Source organism: Trichechus manatus, unplaced genomic scaffold, assembly GCF_000243295.1.
Source record: "Trichechus manatus latirostris isolate Lorelei unplaced genomic scaffold, TriManLat1.0 scaffold00007, whole genome shotgun sequence".
Taxonomy (NCBI): Eukaryota; Metazoa; Chordata; class Mammalia; order Sirenia; family Trichechidae; genus Trichechus; species Trichechus manatus.
Window position 1 is genome coordinate 21,835,692 of NW_004443943.1, and position 16,491 is coordinate 21,852,182.

At 38.3% G+C, this 16,491-nt stretch overlaps 1 protein-coding gene across 2 annotated transcripts in view; it reads right to left on the reverse strand.

Annotated features, from left to right (window-relative positions):
• Positions 1–11,196, reverse strand: part of LOC101346874 (cytochrome P450 2C21-like) — a 26,189-nt gene extending 14,993 nt beyond the window's left edge. For both annotated transcript variants that reach the window (XM_004369959.1, XM_004369958.1), the window contains exons 1-4: positions 11,029–11,196; positions 9,096–9,258; positions 7,555–7,704; positions 4,821–4,981 (exon numbers count right to left, since the gene is read on the reverse strand). In XM_004369959.1, the coding sequence (XP_004370016.1) occupies positions 4,821–4,981; positions 7,555–7,704; positions 9,096–9,258; positions 11,029–11,196 (642 nt within the window). The remainder of the gene's footprint in view (positions 1–4,820; positions 4,982–7,554; positions 7,705–9,095; positions 9,259–11,028) is intronic.
• Positions 11,197–16,491: the final 5,295 nt, after the last annotated feature.

Sequence of the window (16,491 nt, forward strand, 5' to 3'; positions counted from 1 at the left end):
TGAGATCAAATTGACAACAGCAACTCAAAAGCTTTGATGGGAAGCCTAGGGGACAGTGAGCTGAAGATAATGATGATGGAATAATTTGGAAAAGGATAGAGAGAATAGCAGCACAACTGGAAGAGTGTAATCAATGTCACTGAATTGTACATGTAGAAACTTTCAAAATGGTGTAACTTTGGCTATGTATATTTTCACCAAAAAGAATTCCTCAAGGTTGAGAAGGGAGAGTGTTGACATGTCATGGGGTTGTTAACCAATGTCATAAAACAGTGTGTGTCCTGACTGTTTAATGAGAAACTATTTGTTCTGTAAACCTTCATCTAAAGTACAATAAAAAAAATTTTTTTAGAAAGATCTAAAATCAACACTATAACTTTACAATTTGAGGAACTAGAGAAAGAAAAGCAAACCAAGCCAAAAGTTACTAGAAGAATAGAAATAATAATGATCAGAGCAGAGACAAATGAAATAAACAATAGAACAAATTGATGAAATCAGAAGTTGGTGTTTTGAAAAGACAAATAAAATTGACAAACCTCTAGCTAGACTGACAAAGAACAAAAGAGAGAAGATGCAAATATCTAACATCAGAAATAGAAGTGGGGACATTACAACTGATCCTACCGAAATAAAAAAAAATCATAAAGGATTACTATGGTAATTGTACACCAACAAATTAGATAACCTAGATGAAATGGACAAATTCCTAGAAACATAAAATCTTCCTATACTGACTCTAGAAGAAATAGAAGATCTCAATAAATCCATAATAAGTGAAGAGATTAAATCAGTCATCGAAAAGCTCCCAAAAAAGAATAATCTGAGCCATAAGTCCTCACTGAGGAACTCTACCAAACATTTAAAAAGAAGTGACTCAATCTTTCTTAAACTTTTCCAAAAAATAGAAGAGGTGGGAACATTTCCTAACTGAGTCTATGAGGCGAGCATCACTTTGATACCAAAGCCAAACAAGCATTACTTGAATATCACAAGGAAAAAAAAACCAAAAACCAATATTTCTTATGAATATGAATGTGAAGATCCTTAACAAAATACTAGCAAAACAAATACAAAAGCATATTAAAATGATTATACACTATGATCATGGGATTTATTCCAGGAATGCAAGGGTGGGTGAACATTAGAAAATCAATCAACATACCACATTAACAGAGCAAAGCAAAAGAACTACATGATCATCTCAATCAATGCAGAAAAGGCATTTGACAAAATCCAACACCTTTTCATCATAAAAAGAAAAAAATCCATAAGTGAGGAATAGAAGGAAGATTCATCAGATAAAGTGTTGCGAGTTGTGGTCCTTGTTCACAGTTCCTTCTATATGGACCATCATCTGAGGTTAATAAATGGGGGCCGACCAGACCAAGAGGACCACCTGGGGGCCCAGTGCTGACTAAGCTTTATGAGACATGATATAATCTATCATGAACATGTTCTGAAGCAGATAAGTGCTCAGATGGAGCTTCCTGGTTGGTGACCATGGACAGGAAAGCATAATGTGTCCCTCTTTGGGACATGGATGCTTTGCTCTCTACCCCCTCCCAGACCTCACCCTATAAGTCTCTTCATTTGTGGTCTTTTTGGTTGTAATAAAGCTATAGTAAGTATGGTTAAAAAAAAAAAAAAGAAGTGTCCAAATCATATGGCTTATTTTTATTTGGACATTTTACACTCTCAGGAATGTGCACATTTACCTTACTCATTTGGTCATTGCTGGTCCTACAGTTCACTGCCTCTGCTTTAGACAGCACCTTATTCCCTTTATTCCCTGGTAGGCATCAAAGTAATTTATTCAGGTTGGTAGCTTGTAACAAACTAGAGGGCAAGTCAAGATATCTGGATTTTAGGTCTGTTCCATTCCTTGTCTTAGCAAGGCTACTTTTGAAAATATTAATACCTTTAGGTCACAGTTTCCTGTTCAAAAAATGAGGAGATAGACTATTTGTTCTCTAGGGTGCTTTCCAGGTGGAACACATCAAGACTTCATGATCTGTGCAGAATTTTAGTTGTTAATGACTGTACAACATAGGTTACTAACATTTTCTCACCTTGTACCATAGTGAGAAATACATCTTACATCACCATTCTGTACACCTATACATATGAAAAATCAGAAACGAAGGTGGATCAGTTTCCTAGGTCTGCTGTACAAAGTACCACCAACTGGCTAGCTTAAAACAACAGTTGTCACTCTTCTAGAGGCTGGCGAAGTCTAAATTCAGATGTTGGCATGCTCTCTCTGAAGTCTCTAGGTGAAAATCCTTTGTTTCCTCTGACTTCTGGTAGCTCCAGTGATCCCTTGGTTTGTCGCAGCACAACTCCAATCTCTCCCTCTGCTTCATATAGCCATCTTTTCTCTGTCTCTCTGTCTGTGTCTCTTTCATAAGGACACCAGTCATATTGGACTAGGGCTTACCTTACTCCATGAGTATGAACTCATGTCAACTGAATTACAACTGCAAAGATCCTATTTCCAAATAAGGTCATATTTACAGATATTAGGGGTTAAGATTTCAACATATCTTTTGGGGGAACACAATTCAAACCATAGGAGTCTGTCTTCTCCCTGACCCCAAATTCATGTCCTTTCCAAATTCACCCCATTTAAACATCCCCAAAGTCTCAGCCATTCCAGCATCAACTCTAAGACAAAATCTTGTCTAAATCTAATCAACTCAAAGAGTCCCAAAATCATCTAAATCAGGTATGGGTGACATTCTGAGTATAGTCCATTGTAAGGAAAAATTTCTCTCCATCTATGGATCTGAGAAACCTAGAAAACAATTTATCTGCTTGCAAATACAATGATTGGGCAGGCATAGGATAGAATTCCCATTCTGAAAGGGAAAAATTGGAAGGAAAAAGAGGGTCACAAGTCCCAAGGAGGTCTGAAACCCAGCAATCAACTTCTATTAGATTACAAAGCTTCAGAGTAATTTTATGTGGCTCAATCTGCCCTCTGTCTGGGCAGAAAGGGCCCACTGAAGTCTCATTGGCCCCTAAGTTTTCCTAGTCTGAGGCAACTTTGACTTTTGGCTCAGCGTAGCCTCTGGAACCCAGGAGGTGCTAGTCCCACCATCTGCAACCAAGAAGGCATTGTCCTGTCCCCCAGGCCTACACCCTCAAAGTCATTTTTCCCTTTTTCTTGAAAGATAACACATAATCACAGCTGACTAGCTCTAGTGGCTCATTTCCTCCCTGTAGAATCTGTGAAGTCTGACAGACTTCCTTCATTTCATCCCATCTCCATCCCTTTCAGTCCATGCTGGAAGTATTTCTGCTGGGATGGTTGATTGCATCCATAAATGACAAGCCTAATCTCTTTAGCAAATGTTTGTTACAGCCACACCCTTGATATTGTCTCCAGAGCACACTTCTCATTTTTTTACAAAATGAATAGACTGAGAATATTCTGAATCTTCAAATTCTGGCTCCTTTTTTCCTTAATAAATCATGCCTCAATTTAGCGTTTCCTCTCGCATTTTACTGTAAACAGCAAGTAGAAACCTCGCTGCTCTTTCCACACTTTGCATAGAAATCGCCTCATCTCAATATTCAAGTTCATCTATTACAAGTTCTACCTTCCACTAAACAATAGAACTTATTTCAGTTAAGTTCTCTGCCAGTTTATAACAAGTCTCCCTTACTCCAGTGTCTAATAACATGTTTCTCATTACCATGCTCACCAGAAGTACCTTCAATGTTCATGTTTCTAGAATATTCCATTCACAATGATATATATATATATATATATATATATATATATATATATTCTAAGACAGTAGAAGTTTTCACTACAGTTCTCCACATTTCTTTCTGAGCCCTCACCAGAATCTTCTTTAACATGCAATTCTGCCAACAGTCTCTTCAAGACGATCTAGGCTTTTTCTATCAAACACCTCAAAATTCTTCTGCCATATACAAATTACCAAATTCTAAAGCCACTAGCACATATTTAGGTATTAGTTTCTAGGACTGCCATAATGAAATACCACAAAGTAAGTGGCTTAAAATAATAGAAATTTATTCTCTCATACTTCTTGAGGGTAGAAGTCTGAATTCAGGTCGTCAGCAGGGCCATGCTCTCTTCAAAGTCTCTAGGGGAAGAGCCTTCCTTGTCTTTTCCAGTGTCTGGTAGCCCAAGGAAGGCATTCCTTGGCTTGTGGCAGCATAACTCCAATCTGTCTCTGTTTTCACATGCCTGCCTTCCCTCTGTATCTCTGCCTGTGTTTGTCTCTTCTTTTTTCACAAGGACATCAGTCATAATCCATTATAACTTAATGTTAAATAATTACATCTTCAAAGACCCTATTTCCAAATAAGTTCACATTCACAGGTACCAAAGTTAGAACCTTAACATATCTTTTTGGGGGACACAATTCAACCCATAACAAAAGGTTTTTCCAAAGAATACCTTAATGAAATTGATGCATTCCAATATCCAATATTATATTTTTATTTTTATTCTAATGTATATCATGTTTTAAATTTTATTTGAACTCATTCAATTGATTTGATAACTCCCTACCCATTGCCGTCGAGTCAAGTCCGACTCATAGCCAAAAGCCACCCTATAGGACTGAGTAGCACTGCCCCATAGTATTTCCAAGGAGCGGCTGGTGGATTCAAACTGCTGACCTTTTGGTTAGCAGCTAAGCTCTTAACAACTAAGTGATAGTTTAAAAAACGTTGCTTTAGCCATTTCCAAATAAAGCACAGGGATGGGGTAAGCATAAACAATAGATTCACTGAAAAACTATTTACAGTTTTCCATTTAAAGAGAATTTTGGCCTCACCTGTATCCAGGGGCTGCTTACAATTCTGACGTTTTCATGAAAATAGTTTATCAAGGTTACTAATTTTTCATCACTGTAGTCAAAACGATTCTGGAAAATGATGGAGCAGATCACATTGCAGGGAACATAGCCCAAGAGGTTAGTAGCATCACAGGGAGATCCTAAAAACAATGGAAGTTAAAAGTTAGACCATAGCTTTCATATAAATCTTAAATTGGCTGTTTAAAATAATAGAGAAGGATTGACTTTTCGGATTTTTTAGGAATAAGAACTACCTGGACATGCCACCATCACAATACATTCAACATGCCTAATACAAAATTTGTTTTGTTTCCCCAACTAAAACTGTCTAATCAGGTCTGGTTTATTTATTAATTTTCCCCAAGTATTCTCCTATTTGCATCATTCTCCAAATAAGAACTGCCAGCTAATTGACAAGGACGAAAATAAATAAAAAGAAGTCATTTTAAAATATCTTTAAATGTGTGAGATTCAGCTCTCATTGTGGATATCTTCTCCTGATGCCCACAGGAAACTGAGCAACCTAACAAGAAAATCAGGAGACTGAGGAGACTTGAAATCATATCTTGCAAACCCAGTTGAAAGAACTGGGTGTGCTTTCCTTGTAAAAGAGAATAATACTAAGAAAAATTAGAGTTATATTCAGATATTTGAAAAAATACATTATAGCATTGGAAATAGGCTTCATATATATACATAATAAAGCATATGACTTGAGTTTTTGATGTTTGCCTGTTGACACATTTTATGTCTCATCCTTCCTCTTCCCCTCTGCCCAACATTTGGAGATGCAGATAAAAAAGCCTGGGTGCTCCCTTCTTAGATATCAACAGAACGTTCAAACCACACAAGCCGCAGCCTGTGCAGAGGAACCCTCATTCCAACCCCACTCCGTAACCACCATAAAAAAACTCCAAGCCAGTCTCCTTTCCCTGGTCTCTCAAGTCATTTTCAGACCTGCTTGGGAGCCAGCCTGCTCTCCACGGAAAGCTTCATTATGTCAGTAAGAAACCTTTCTATACCCTGATAGTGTATGTGTGGCATCATCAGTTTTAACATCTGAACCGATTTTTTGGTGGGAGAGTTATATCCCACCTCTGCAGTATGAACACTACAACAGTATAACTCCAGAAGAAAAAACTATCAGGAAACAAAATGTAGAAGTTACCAAAAAAAGGCTCTGTTAAACATGTGAGAGAAACTTCCAACGGTTAGAGTTACCCAGTGTTGAAAGGGGCTGCCCCAACATTGTGAGGTTTCATAAAAAAACAAAACAAAATCTATTGCCGTTGAGTCGATTGCAACTCATAGTGACCCTATAGGACAGAGTAGAACTGCCCCTTAAGGTTCCCATAGCTAAGTGGAATCAAGCAGAGTCTGGCTGATCATAGACCAGGAAGCTGAGAGGACATACTCTCTATGGGCAAAGTTAAACCATTCATTTTTATCAATCATCTGTGATCAAGGCAATACTTTATTTAAATGAAAATTCCTGTAGAAACCCAACCAGCCCTGCTCTGGCTAAAAAGAGGAAGTGTTTCTTTCGGATAATCCCTCAGGGCCATTCAGAGCACATCTGGAAAACTTGAACTTGATCTAGATGGTCTTTAAACTCTCATTCAATAGGTTCTAAGCAATAAAAGACCAGTCTCAAAAATAAATGAATAATCAAGTTGTAGACTCTATGAATTCTCCCAATTCATAGCACTGGTGAGATAAGATAAATATTTAAGTATACTGAAGTCGTTATGGATTTCATTTTAGTTGGATCCACAATCAACACTTACGGAAGCAGCAGTTAAGAAACGAAACACATTGCGTTGGGCAAATCTACTGCAAAACATCTCTTTAAAGTGTTAAAAAGCAAGTCTTACTTTAAAGACTAAAGTATACTTTACCCAAGCCATGGTGTTTTCAATTGCCTCACATGCATGCGAAAGCTGAACAATTCATAAGGAAAACCGAAGAAGAATTGATGCCTTTCAATTGTGGTTTTGGGGAAGAATATTGAATATACCATGGACTTCCAAAAGATCGAACAATTCTGTGTTGGAAGAAGTATAGCCAGAATGCTCCTTAGAAGCAAGGATGGCAAGACTTCGTCTCACATAATTTGGATATATTATCAGGAGGAATCAGTCCCTGGAGAAGGACAACATGCTTGGTAAAGTAAAGTGTCAGTGAAAAAGAGGAAGACCCTCAATGAGATAGAGTGACACAGTAGCTGCTACAATGGGCTCAAGCATAACAACTATCATGAGGATGACGCAGGACCAGGTAGTGTTTCATTCTGTTGTACATAGGTTCCTATGAGTCAGAAGCAACTCAACGTCACTTAACAACTACTGCAGTTAAGTGTGGCCTTGTGACTGCATTATGGTCCATGGAATGTGAGAGAAGTTTGTGTGCCACTTCTTTGCCTGGGCTATTAAAAACACTATTTGCTCATTTCCTTGGTCTTTGCTCCTCCCACTACGAGGAAAAGAGATGAATCCTTGGTGCCACTGGAAATCACATGTTGAAGATATCAAAGTCCCTACCAACCTTGTGCCTCAATAGGCTGTTAGGACAACAATTTCACCTCTTACTGCTTTTATGTGAGCAAAAAATAAACTTCTGATACTTTGGAGTCATCATACATTATTTTAGTCTATTTGCTATCGCATTTAATCTACCCAAACTATTACTGAAAATTACATGAAGTAACACTCACCGTTGGTTTTTTTTAATGCTTCCACCAGATACAAGGCCTCCTCTTGAATTCGGTCTTCAATAGTCTTCTTTCCCATCCCCATATTCCGCAGAATCATGAGGGAGAAACGTCGAGTTTGCTTCCATGTTTCTCCATTGCTGGCAACAACTCCTACATGAAGAAAAAACAGAGAAGAATATCCTCTATTGCCATGAATTCTACGTAGGACTCTTCATGTCAGGAAACAATACTGACACCTACACAGGAATGTAAATGTAGTGATTCCAGCCTCAGGAAATCGCACTGATTCCTACCTAATCTGCCCCCTTTCGTAACCTAGCCCATTATTTTACTGTCAGAACTTTTGGTTTTCTAGATTACTAAAATCTTCTTCATCCATTAGCTCTTCTGAGACTCAGAATAACTCTGTGAAGCCAATGTTTTGTCCCAATTTTACTGAGGAGAATGCTGAAGTTCATGGAGGCAAAATGTTTGAGCTAGGATCACACAGCTAGTAAATCATGCTGAGATCTAGTCAGAGGTTAGATTTTGAGAGCTGACATTTCTGCATTGCAAGTGCATTTTAGGAGAGCCAACAAGAGGAGTCAACTCTCAAGAGAAAATGAAACAGCTCTTCTGCATTGGAAGGAGGCTCATGACCACATGCTCCTCAGATAAGGGACACAGTCCTTGAAAGACAACCCCTCTCATTTTAACATTTCCCCTGTATTTATTAAAACATTTTCATGAAAAGTGGTCTTAGCACCAAGGGAGTTCAACATCAGATTTCCAGAGTCAAGAAAGTTTTCCAAGAAGCATCTTGGAGAACAATGCAGAGAAGAAAAGGACCCCGCAGGGCCTTATCTCTCCTTACCAGAACCCAGTGACCGACCAGAGAACTGGACAGTTTAAGGTCAGTTCCAAAAACAAATTGAAGATGTTTTAAGTACTTAATTAAAAGGCCTTTTCAAATGCCAATTCCAATCCATGTTTACTGTATATTTCTCCATGAACTTTTTATCAGAGCATACCTGTCCTTAGTATTCTAATAGATTTAAACATTTCTTGTGCTTTTATAGAAGAATAAAAGATTGAAGGCAAGGCTAGAAATGTGCCAAACCTATATTGCTTCCATGCGTTCTACATGTTTGATGTATAGGACAGTTTAGTAATTTTTCTTCCTCTCTTTTCATCTTCTCTTGTGTCTTTCCCTCTCCATACCTCTTTCTCTTCCTCTATTTCTTTCTCTCTGTGTCTTTCTCATTATCTTAACTGGCCGTAATTTAAAATAAATTTGTCTTAATTATAAATTCATAGAACATTCATGTTTACATGGTTTGCTTTCACTAAATTTAATGTTTCATGGGGACATTGTGTCACGTTCATAGACTTTGAATATGGATTAATGATCCTTTATGGAAAAATTGTTCATAGGCTTATGTTAGAATTGTGAAATGTGTTTTCGTGAACTTCTCTAAATGCCTGTAGTTTCTCATTTCCTTGGCTTATTTGGAATTTTTGCCACTCACAAAATCACACTCATTCCCCAAAGAGAAGCATACCAAGGTTCTGGCAGATTTTGTCAAACACTGGGAGAATTCCTCTGCCAGAAAACTCCTCTGCTCTATCAATCAGGGCTTCCTTTACTGCTTCATATCCATGTAATACCACAGTGGGCTTCATACCAAAATGCACAGTGAACACAGGACCATAATCTTTTGCTAGCTGAAAAGTAAAAGGAGGTGGAAGAAATAGTGAAAATTTCAAAATCAAAAATGTAAGTAAGTGAGGAAAATATTTTTAGCTGTACTGAAGAGACATTTTAATATTTCATCCACCCATGAGAAAATATTTCAACTTTTAGAACCAGTAATTTAACAATACATATTATTTAACTGCTAATTATTATATTGTTATTGCCATTATTGTAATCATCATCAGTCATTATCCTTTATTCAGCTCTTATTATGTGACAGGGGCTATACTATGCATATTTTTCATATTATTTTATTAACTTTTTCTTCAAACCTATAATTACACCAACTTTCCTTCCTTCCAGCAGTTACAATAAATAATGTATTTTTCCTCCTGTTTAAAGGAAGTTCCTCCATCTTTCTCCATGTAGAGTTAACAATTGTCTCTCATTATCCATTCTCCACATCCACTTTGTAGTACCAGAAATTCCCCAATGTTGATAGTACATGAGAACATGGCAGCTTAGAGACAAACAATTCCCAGCTTCCCTAGAAGGAAGACATGGCCATGTGACTAAGTTTCCATGAACTTATGTTAGCAGAAGTGATATATGAAATTTCTACATTGTCACATGAAAGGTCATTGCTTACTCATAAAAGGAGGGTGTGATTGTTAAAGTGTATGTCACCTCGGCCAGGACATGCTTCTCAGTGGTTTGGCAGTTATGTAATGATGTAGTCTGGCAATTATGTAATGATGTAGGTTGGCAGTCATGTAATGATGTAGTTATCCTTCATTTTGTGATATACTGTTTTGCTGTGTATATTCTCAACAACAACAATAAAATTTTAAAAATTTTAAAAAGATCATTGCTTGTCCTACATTTCTCCACCTACCCATGGGTGAAAATGGTAACATGGATATGGCTCCTTTGTGATGATGAAAACACTAGCCTAGGGACACAACATGGAAAAACAACAAGACTGAGAATACATATCTGGTTCTCTGAATTATGTCATAGAGGAGAGGTACCAGTACTTACCTCTGGATCATTAAGTGAGATACAAAGAAATTCCTGTCTTCTTTAAGCTATTGTATTGTTGGAGTCTTTCTGTTGTGACACCTTAGTCAGTACCCTAAATGATATTACATTTATACCCGCCTAGTGTTGTGCTCCTTTTCCCATGCTGCAATTCATTTTCCTTAAAGCAACCAAAGTGATCTTTTCCAAATGCAAATGTTAACTTGGCACAACTTTGAGCACATTGCTCTTATGATAAATACCAGTATTCTTAAAATCCTAGCAAGCCCTCATCTTCTGGCCCCTGCTTATCTCTCCAATCTCATTTTGCATAATTCTTTTACTTACTCTCTGGGCTACAACCACACTGGTCCTCTTTCAGAGTCTCTAACAAGCAGCTCTTTCCCAGACTGAAAAAGTTGGAGCAGAATTATATCTGTATTTTCTCTGGTTAATGCCTAATCATTTTTTAGGTCTCAGCTCCAACTTCACTTCCTCAGAGAACCCTTGCATGACTGCTTTCCCCCACCTCCAATCTCCCAAGCCTCCTTCTACAGTCCCTCTGTGTTGATGCAGTGGTTAAGAGCTTGGCTGCTAACAAAAGGTCAGCAGTTCGAATCCACCAGCCGCTCCTTGGAAACCATATGGGGCAATTCTACTCTGCCTTTTAAATCATCTCTTTACAGCTTGATGTCTGGGCCCATATTTTATTTGAATATAAGACTCTCTTATTTACTTATTGCAAACAATGGAAAGAAAATAAACCAAATCACACTTACCATGCTTATCGATTTGCTGATGTTCTTAATGTTTAACTGTAGAATATTTCCAACAATTGGCAGAGGAGTGGGGCCTGGTGGGAGCTTCCCTTTGGCATATCTCTGATTCCATAAGGAAAGCAGAATCAAACAAAAAAGGCAAATCACCAGGACAATAAAGGGATCCATTGATGCACTTTGAGTAAGTGCAATTGAAAGCTTAGAATCCAGAGATTTTATAGATTCTAAGTTCAAGTTGATCAAATAGGTACTAGGTCTTTGACCTTTTGGATAACTATTGTTTCACTTCAGTGCACTTTGGCCTGCTGACAGAGATGAAAGCAAACAGTCACTTTAAAAACCAAACAAAACTCATTGCCATCGAGTCGATTCCAACTCATAGCCACCCCATAGGACAGAGTAGAACTGCCCCGTAGGGTTTCCAAGGCTATGAAGCTTTGCAGAAACAGACTGCCACATCTTTCCTTCATGGAGGTGCTGGTGGGTCGGAACTGCCAACCTTTCGGTTACCAGCCGAGTCCTTTAACCACTGCACCACCAGGGCTTCTCTCAGTCACCTTAGTGTTGATATATTCCTAACTTTTTGTGGAAATTCCAATTAAAAAATAACTCTTACTGCTTCAGAGGCAATGACCTTAGTGGCCATTTTTTCATAGTGACATTGACTACTGAAAACAATGAGATTTTCAAAGGGTCAGCTGGTGTTCATGATCTTGCCAAATGATGAAAAAAATCCTTTGTGTCAAAAATTCATCATATGAACAGAAGGAAAACGCATTTCATTACTGCCTTTTTTCAGAAGAAGCCGGGAAAGAGGCTAGAATCAGAGGCAGAAAGAAGGTGGCAGGATTTTTAAAAAATGGTATACAAGGAGTCAGGTTTGTCTTAATTTGAGAATAGTAGTGCTATTCCAACTCTCTTAGGAGAGCCCTGTTCTATAAGGTGGGAGTTTTGACACCACACTCTCCCAAGGGGTGCTGGGTCAGAAGAAAGTGGACAGAAGAAAGGAAACTTCCATGTCTGGAAAAGAAACTGCTCAAACACAACAGAGGAAGGTCCTTTGGTTGCATGTCACCCGTCCCCTTCCTTTCACATCTGTTGCCAATGAGACTCCTATAACCAGAACCTGAATTGCTTGTTCTCATTTGGGTGAAGAAATACGCTCCAACATTTAATACTATAAATATTTGAAAGTATTTGGAAACTCACTTGTCGATATGAACAAAACCACAAGACTTAATATGTATTTGCAGAAATCCAGTGGCGTAAGAGATATCCAACTTTAAAATCAGAAAAACTAGCTGAAGATGTTAATTTTGAGAACACTGAAAAAATATTAAAAATAATTATAATACCATCAGAAAATTTTAACCATATTAAGGAAAAGAAAAATTTCTTGGTAATTAAAAATATGATTGCAAAAATTTCTGTTTTAAATAAATGTGCTGAGGTGGGGCCAAAATGACCGAGTAGTCAGACACTTCCGGTGGTCCCTCTTACAACAAAGACTTGAAAAAACAAGTGAATTGATTATATATGACAGTCTAGGAGCCCTGAACATCAAAGGCAAAGCTGAGCAATTGGACTGACTGACAGGGGGAGGGAGAGACGGTTCAGAAGCAGTGAGGAGTCACCAGAGCTGACCTGGTGGGAGCCGTAGGCCTTCCGCCCAGATCAACTCACGGGTGAGCCGTGAGGCAAGCAGTGGCTCTCAGGAGGCATTTTCCACATTAGGAGAGACCCAGTGGCACAGAGTCTACTCAGCCATTCAGAACCAGTGAGAAGCAGCCCTCAAACGGTGAAAAATAAGTACTTGCGTCTGACCTACCACGCAGATCAAAACCACCCTCCTTAGGGAAAAAATTCTCTCCCGTTTACCTCCCTGCTGTCTGCTCTGCACTGGGTGCAGGACGGCTTCAGTGATTGCCGAGTCCCCTGGGCCAGAAGTAGGACCCATCACACGCCCTGAGCCATTCTCCAGCCCTTGGAGAGGAAACAAATTAACAAACAGGGAAAAAAATAATCTGCTGGCTCCCCTAAGCCAGGAACTCAGGTAGGCACAGCTCCTTCCCTAGGCACAGACAAAAGGAGTTCACGGACTTTGAGTGCCTTTCCCCTGCATAGACTTGTGTGGGCCCATGTCAACAGAGTAGGCCCTCATTACCAAAGTACAACAGGGTATCTACCTGAAATCTAACTGTTTCATTTGTGAAGTGGCAGGTTTGTGACATTTGACCCTGCTGTGGCCATTAAGCAAGGTCTACAAGTACCCACATCAGGAGTCTGAGGACTGGTGGCTCCACCCATGCCACCTAGCTACCTGTGATAGGTGCCCAAGAATAAGAGATGCCCCCCAGTCCTTACAGCCAACAGCACTTGGTGCCCATACTCTGGCTGCAAAACCCACCCACATAAGCACTCTAGGGAACAGTGACAGGTTTTCCTCCTGGACACACAGGGGAGGCTGTCAGCCCACTGTCTTCCTCAGCGTATGTCCCCCTGCTGCAGCCGGATGCCTGTGCCTATACCAGTCACCCATGCCTGTCTAGGACTGTAGATGAAACACTGCACCACACACTTGGTGGTCAACTACCTGGACACCTGACCTTAATCCATACAGGGCGAGTGGGCAGACTCCTGGTCTCACATATTTAGTGGCAGGTCTGGCCACCTGGAGGCAGGACATTACAGCTTCAGGGGAGCCAGTGATCAGGCCAACTCATACAAGAAGTCTATTTGGGCATATCAAAACAAAACAAAATAAGAAGCTAGGACACAGTAAGCAAACATAAAATAAATAAATATAATAACTTATTGATGGCTCCTAGAAAACAATCAACGTCGAATCACATAAAGAGGCAATCCATGATGGCTTCAGCAAGCTCCAAAACTAAAGAGTCTAGAAATTTTCCAGAGGAAGAAAATTTCTTGGAATTACGGGAGGCAAAATAAAAAAGATTAATATACAGAACTCTTCAAGAGATCAGGAAGAAAATTAGGCAAAATGCAGAACATACAATAGAGGAACTTTAAAAGTTTCGAGAAGAGCATAATGACAAATTTAACAGGCTGCAAGAATCCATAGACAGACAGCAATCAGAAATCCAGATGATTAACAATAAAATGTCAGAATTAGAAAACACAATAGAAAGTCATAGGAGCAGAATTGAGGAAATAGAAGTCAGAATTAGTGAGATTGAAGAAAAAGCGCTTGATACCAACATATTTGAGGAAAAATCAAATTAAAGGATTTTTAAAAAAATGAAGAAGCCCTAAGAATATGTGGGATTCTATCAAGAGGAATAACCTACAAGTGACTGGAGCACCAGAGCAGGGGTGGATAACAGAAAATACAGACAGAATTGTTGAAGATTTGTTGGCAGAAAACTTCCCTGATATCACAAAAAATGAGAAAATATCCATCCAAGATGCTCATCGAACCCCACATAAGGTAGATTCCAAAAGAAAGTCACCAAGACATATTATACTCAAAATTGCCAAAACCAAAGGTAAAGAGAGAGTTTTAAGAGAGGCTAGGGATAAACAAAAAGTCATCTACAAGCAGAGTCATAAGAATAAGCTCAGACTACTGAGTAGAAACCATGCAGGCAAGAAGGCAATGGAATGACATATGTAAAACCTTGAAGGAAAAAAATTGCCAGCCAAGAATTATATACCCAGCAAAACTGTCTCTCAAATATGATCGTGAAATCCGGGCATTTCCAGATAAACAAAAGTTTAGAGATTTGCAAAAACCAAATCAAAATTACAAGAAATACTAAAGGGAGTCCTTTGGTTAGAAAATCAATAACAACAGATAACAACCCAAGACTAGAACACAGAACAGACCAATCAGATATCAACCCAGATAGGGAAGTCACAAAAATAAATCAAAGCTAAAACACTGAAAATAGGGAAACAGAGATGTCAGTACGTAAAAGATGACAACATTAAAGCAAAATAGACAAACTAAAAAATGTAAACAGAGATTTCTCATATGCAAAGGAAGTCAAAGCAATATAAAGAAATAAAAGACTAGTGTAAACTCAGAAAAATAGCAGTAAATATTAAGGTCACCACAAAGGAAACTAACAATCCTACAAGTCAAAATAAAATACAACAAAAATATAAAGACTCAACTAATACAAAATCAACAACAATGAAAAAGATGAAAAGAAAATACATAAAGAAAAATGACTCAGCACAGAAAACTAAGAGGAACAAAGAAACTGTCAACAGCACACAAAAAAAGACATCAAAATGACAGCACTAATCTCATACCTGTCAATAATTAGGCTGACTGTAAATGGACTAAATGCACCAATCAAGAGACAGAGAGTGGCAGATTGGATTAAAAAAACATGATCCATCTTATGCTGCCTACAAGAGATATACCTTAGACTTAAAGACACAGACAAACTAAAACTCAAAGGATGGAAAAAGTATATCAAGCAAACAACAGTCAAAAAAGAGCAGAAGTGGCAATATTAATCTCTGACAAAGTAGACTTTAAAGTGAAATCCACCACAAAGGATAACGAAGGATACTACATAATGATTAAAGAGGCAATACACCAGGAGGACATAACTATAATAAATATTTACGCACCCAAGGACAGGGCTCCAAAATACATAAAATAAACTCTAACAGCATTGAAAAGAGAGACAGACAGCTCCACAATAATAGTAGGAGACTTCGACACATCACTTTTGGTGAATGACAGAACATCCAGAAAGAAGCTCAACAAAGACACGGAAGAGCTAAATGCTACAATCAACCAACTTGATCTGATACACATATACTGAACACTTCACCCAACAGCAGCCAACTATACTTTCTCTTCCAACACGTATGAAACATTCTCCAAAATAGACCACATATCTGGCCATAAAGCAAGCCTTAACAAAATCCAAAGCATCAAAATATTACAAAGCATCTTTTCTGACCATAAAGCCATTAAAGTAGAAATCAACAACAGAAAAAGCAAGGGAAAAAAAATCAACCACATGGAAACTGAACAACACCTTGCTCAAAAACTACTGGGTTATAGAAGAAATTAAGAATACAATAAAGAAATTCATAGAATCAAATGAGAACACATCCTACCAGAACCTTTGGGACACAGCAAAAGCAGTGCTCAGAGGTCAGTTTATACCAATAAATGCACACATTCAAAAGGAAGAAAGGGACAAAATCAAAACATTAACCCTACAACTGGAACAAGTAGAAAGAGAGCAGCAAAAGAAGCCCTCAGGTGCCAGAAGAAAGGAAATAATAAGAATTAGAGCAGAATGAAATGAAATAGAGAATAGAAAAACAATTGAAAAAGTTAACAAGACCAAAAGCTGTTTCTCTGTAAAGATCAACAAAATTGATAAACCAATGGCCAAACTGACAAAAGAAAAACAGGAGAGGAAGCAAATAACCAGTATAAGAAATGAGATGGGTGATATCACAACAGAC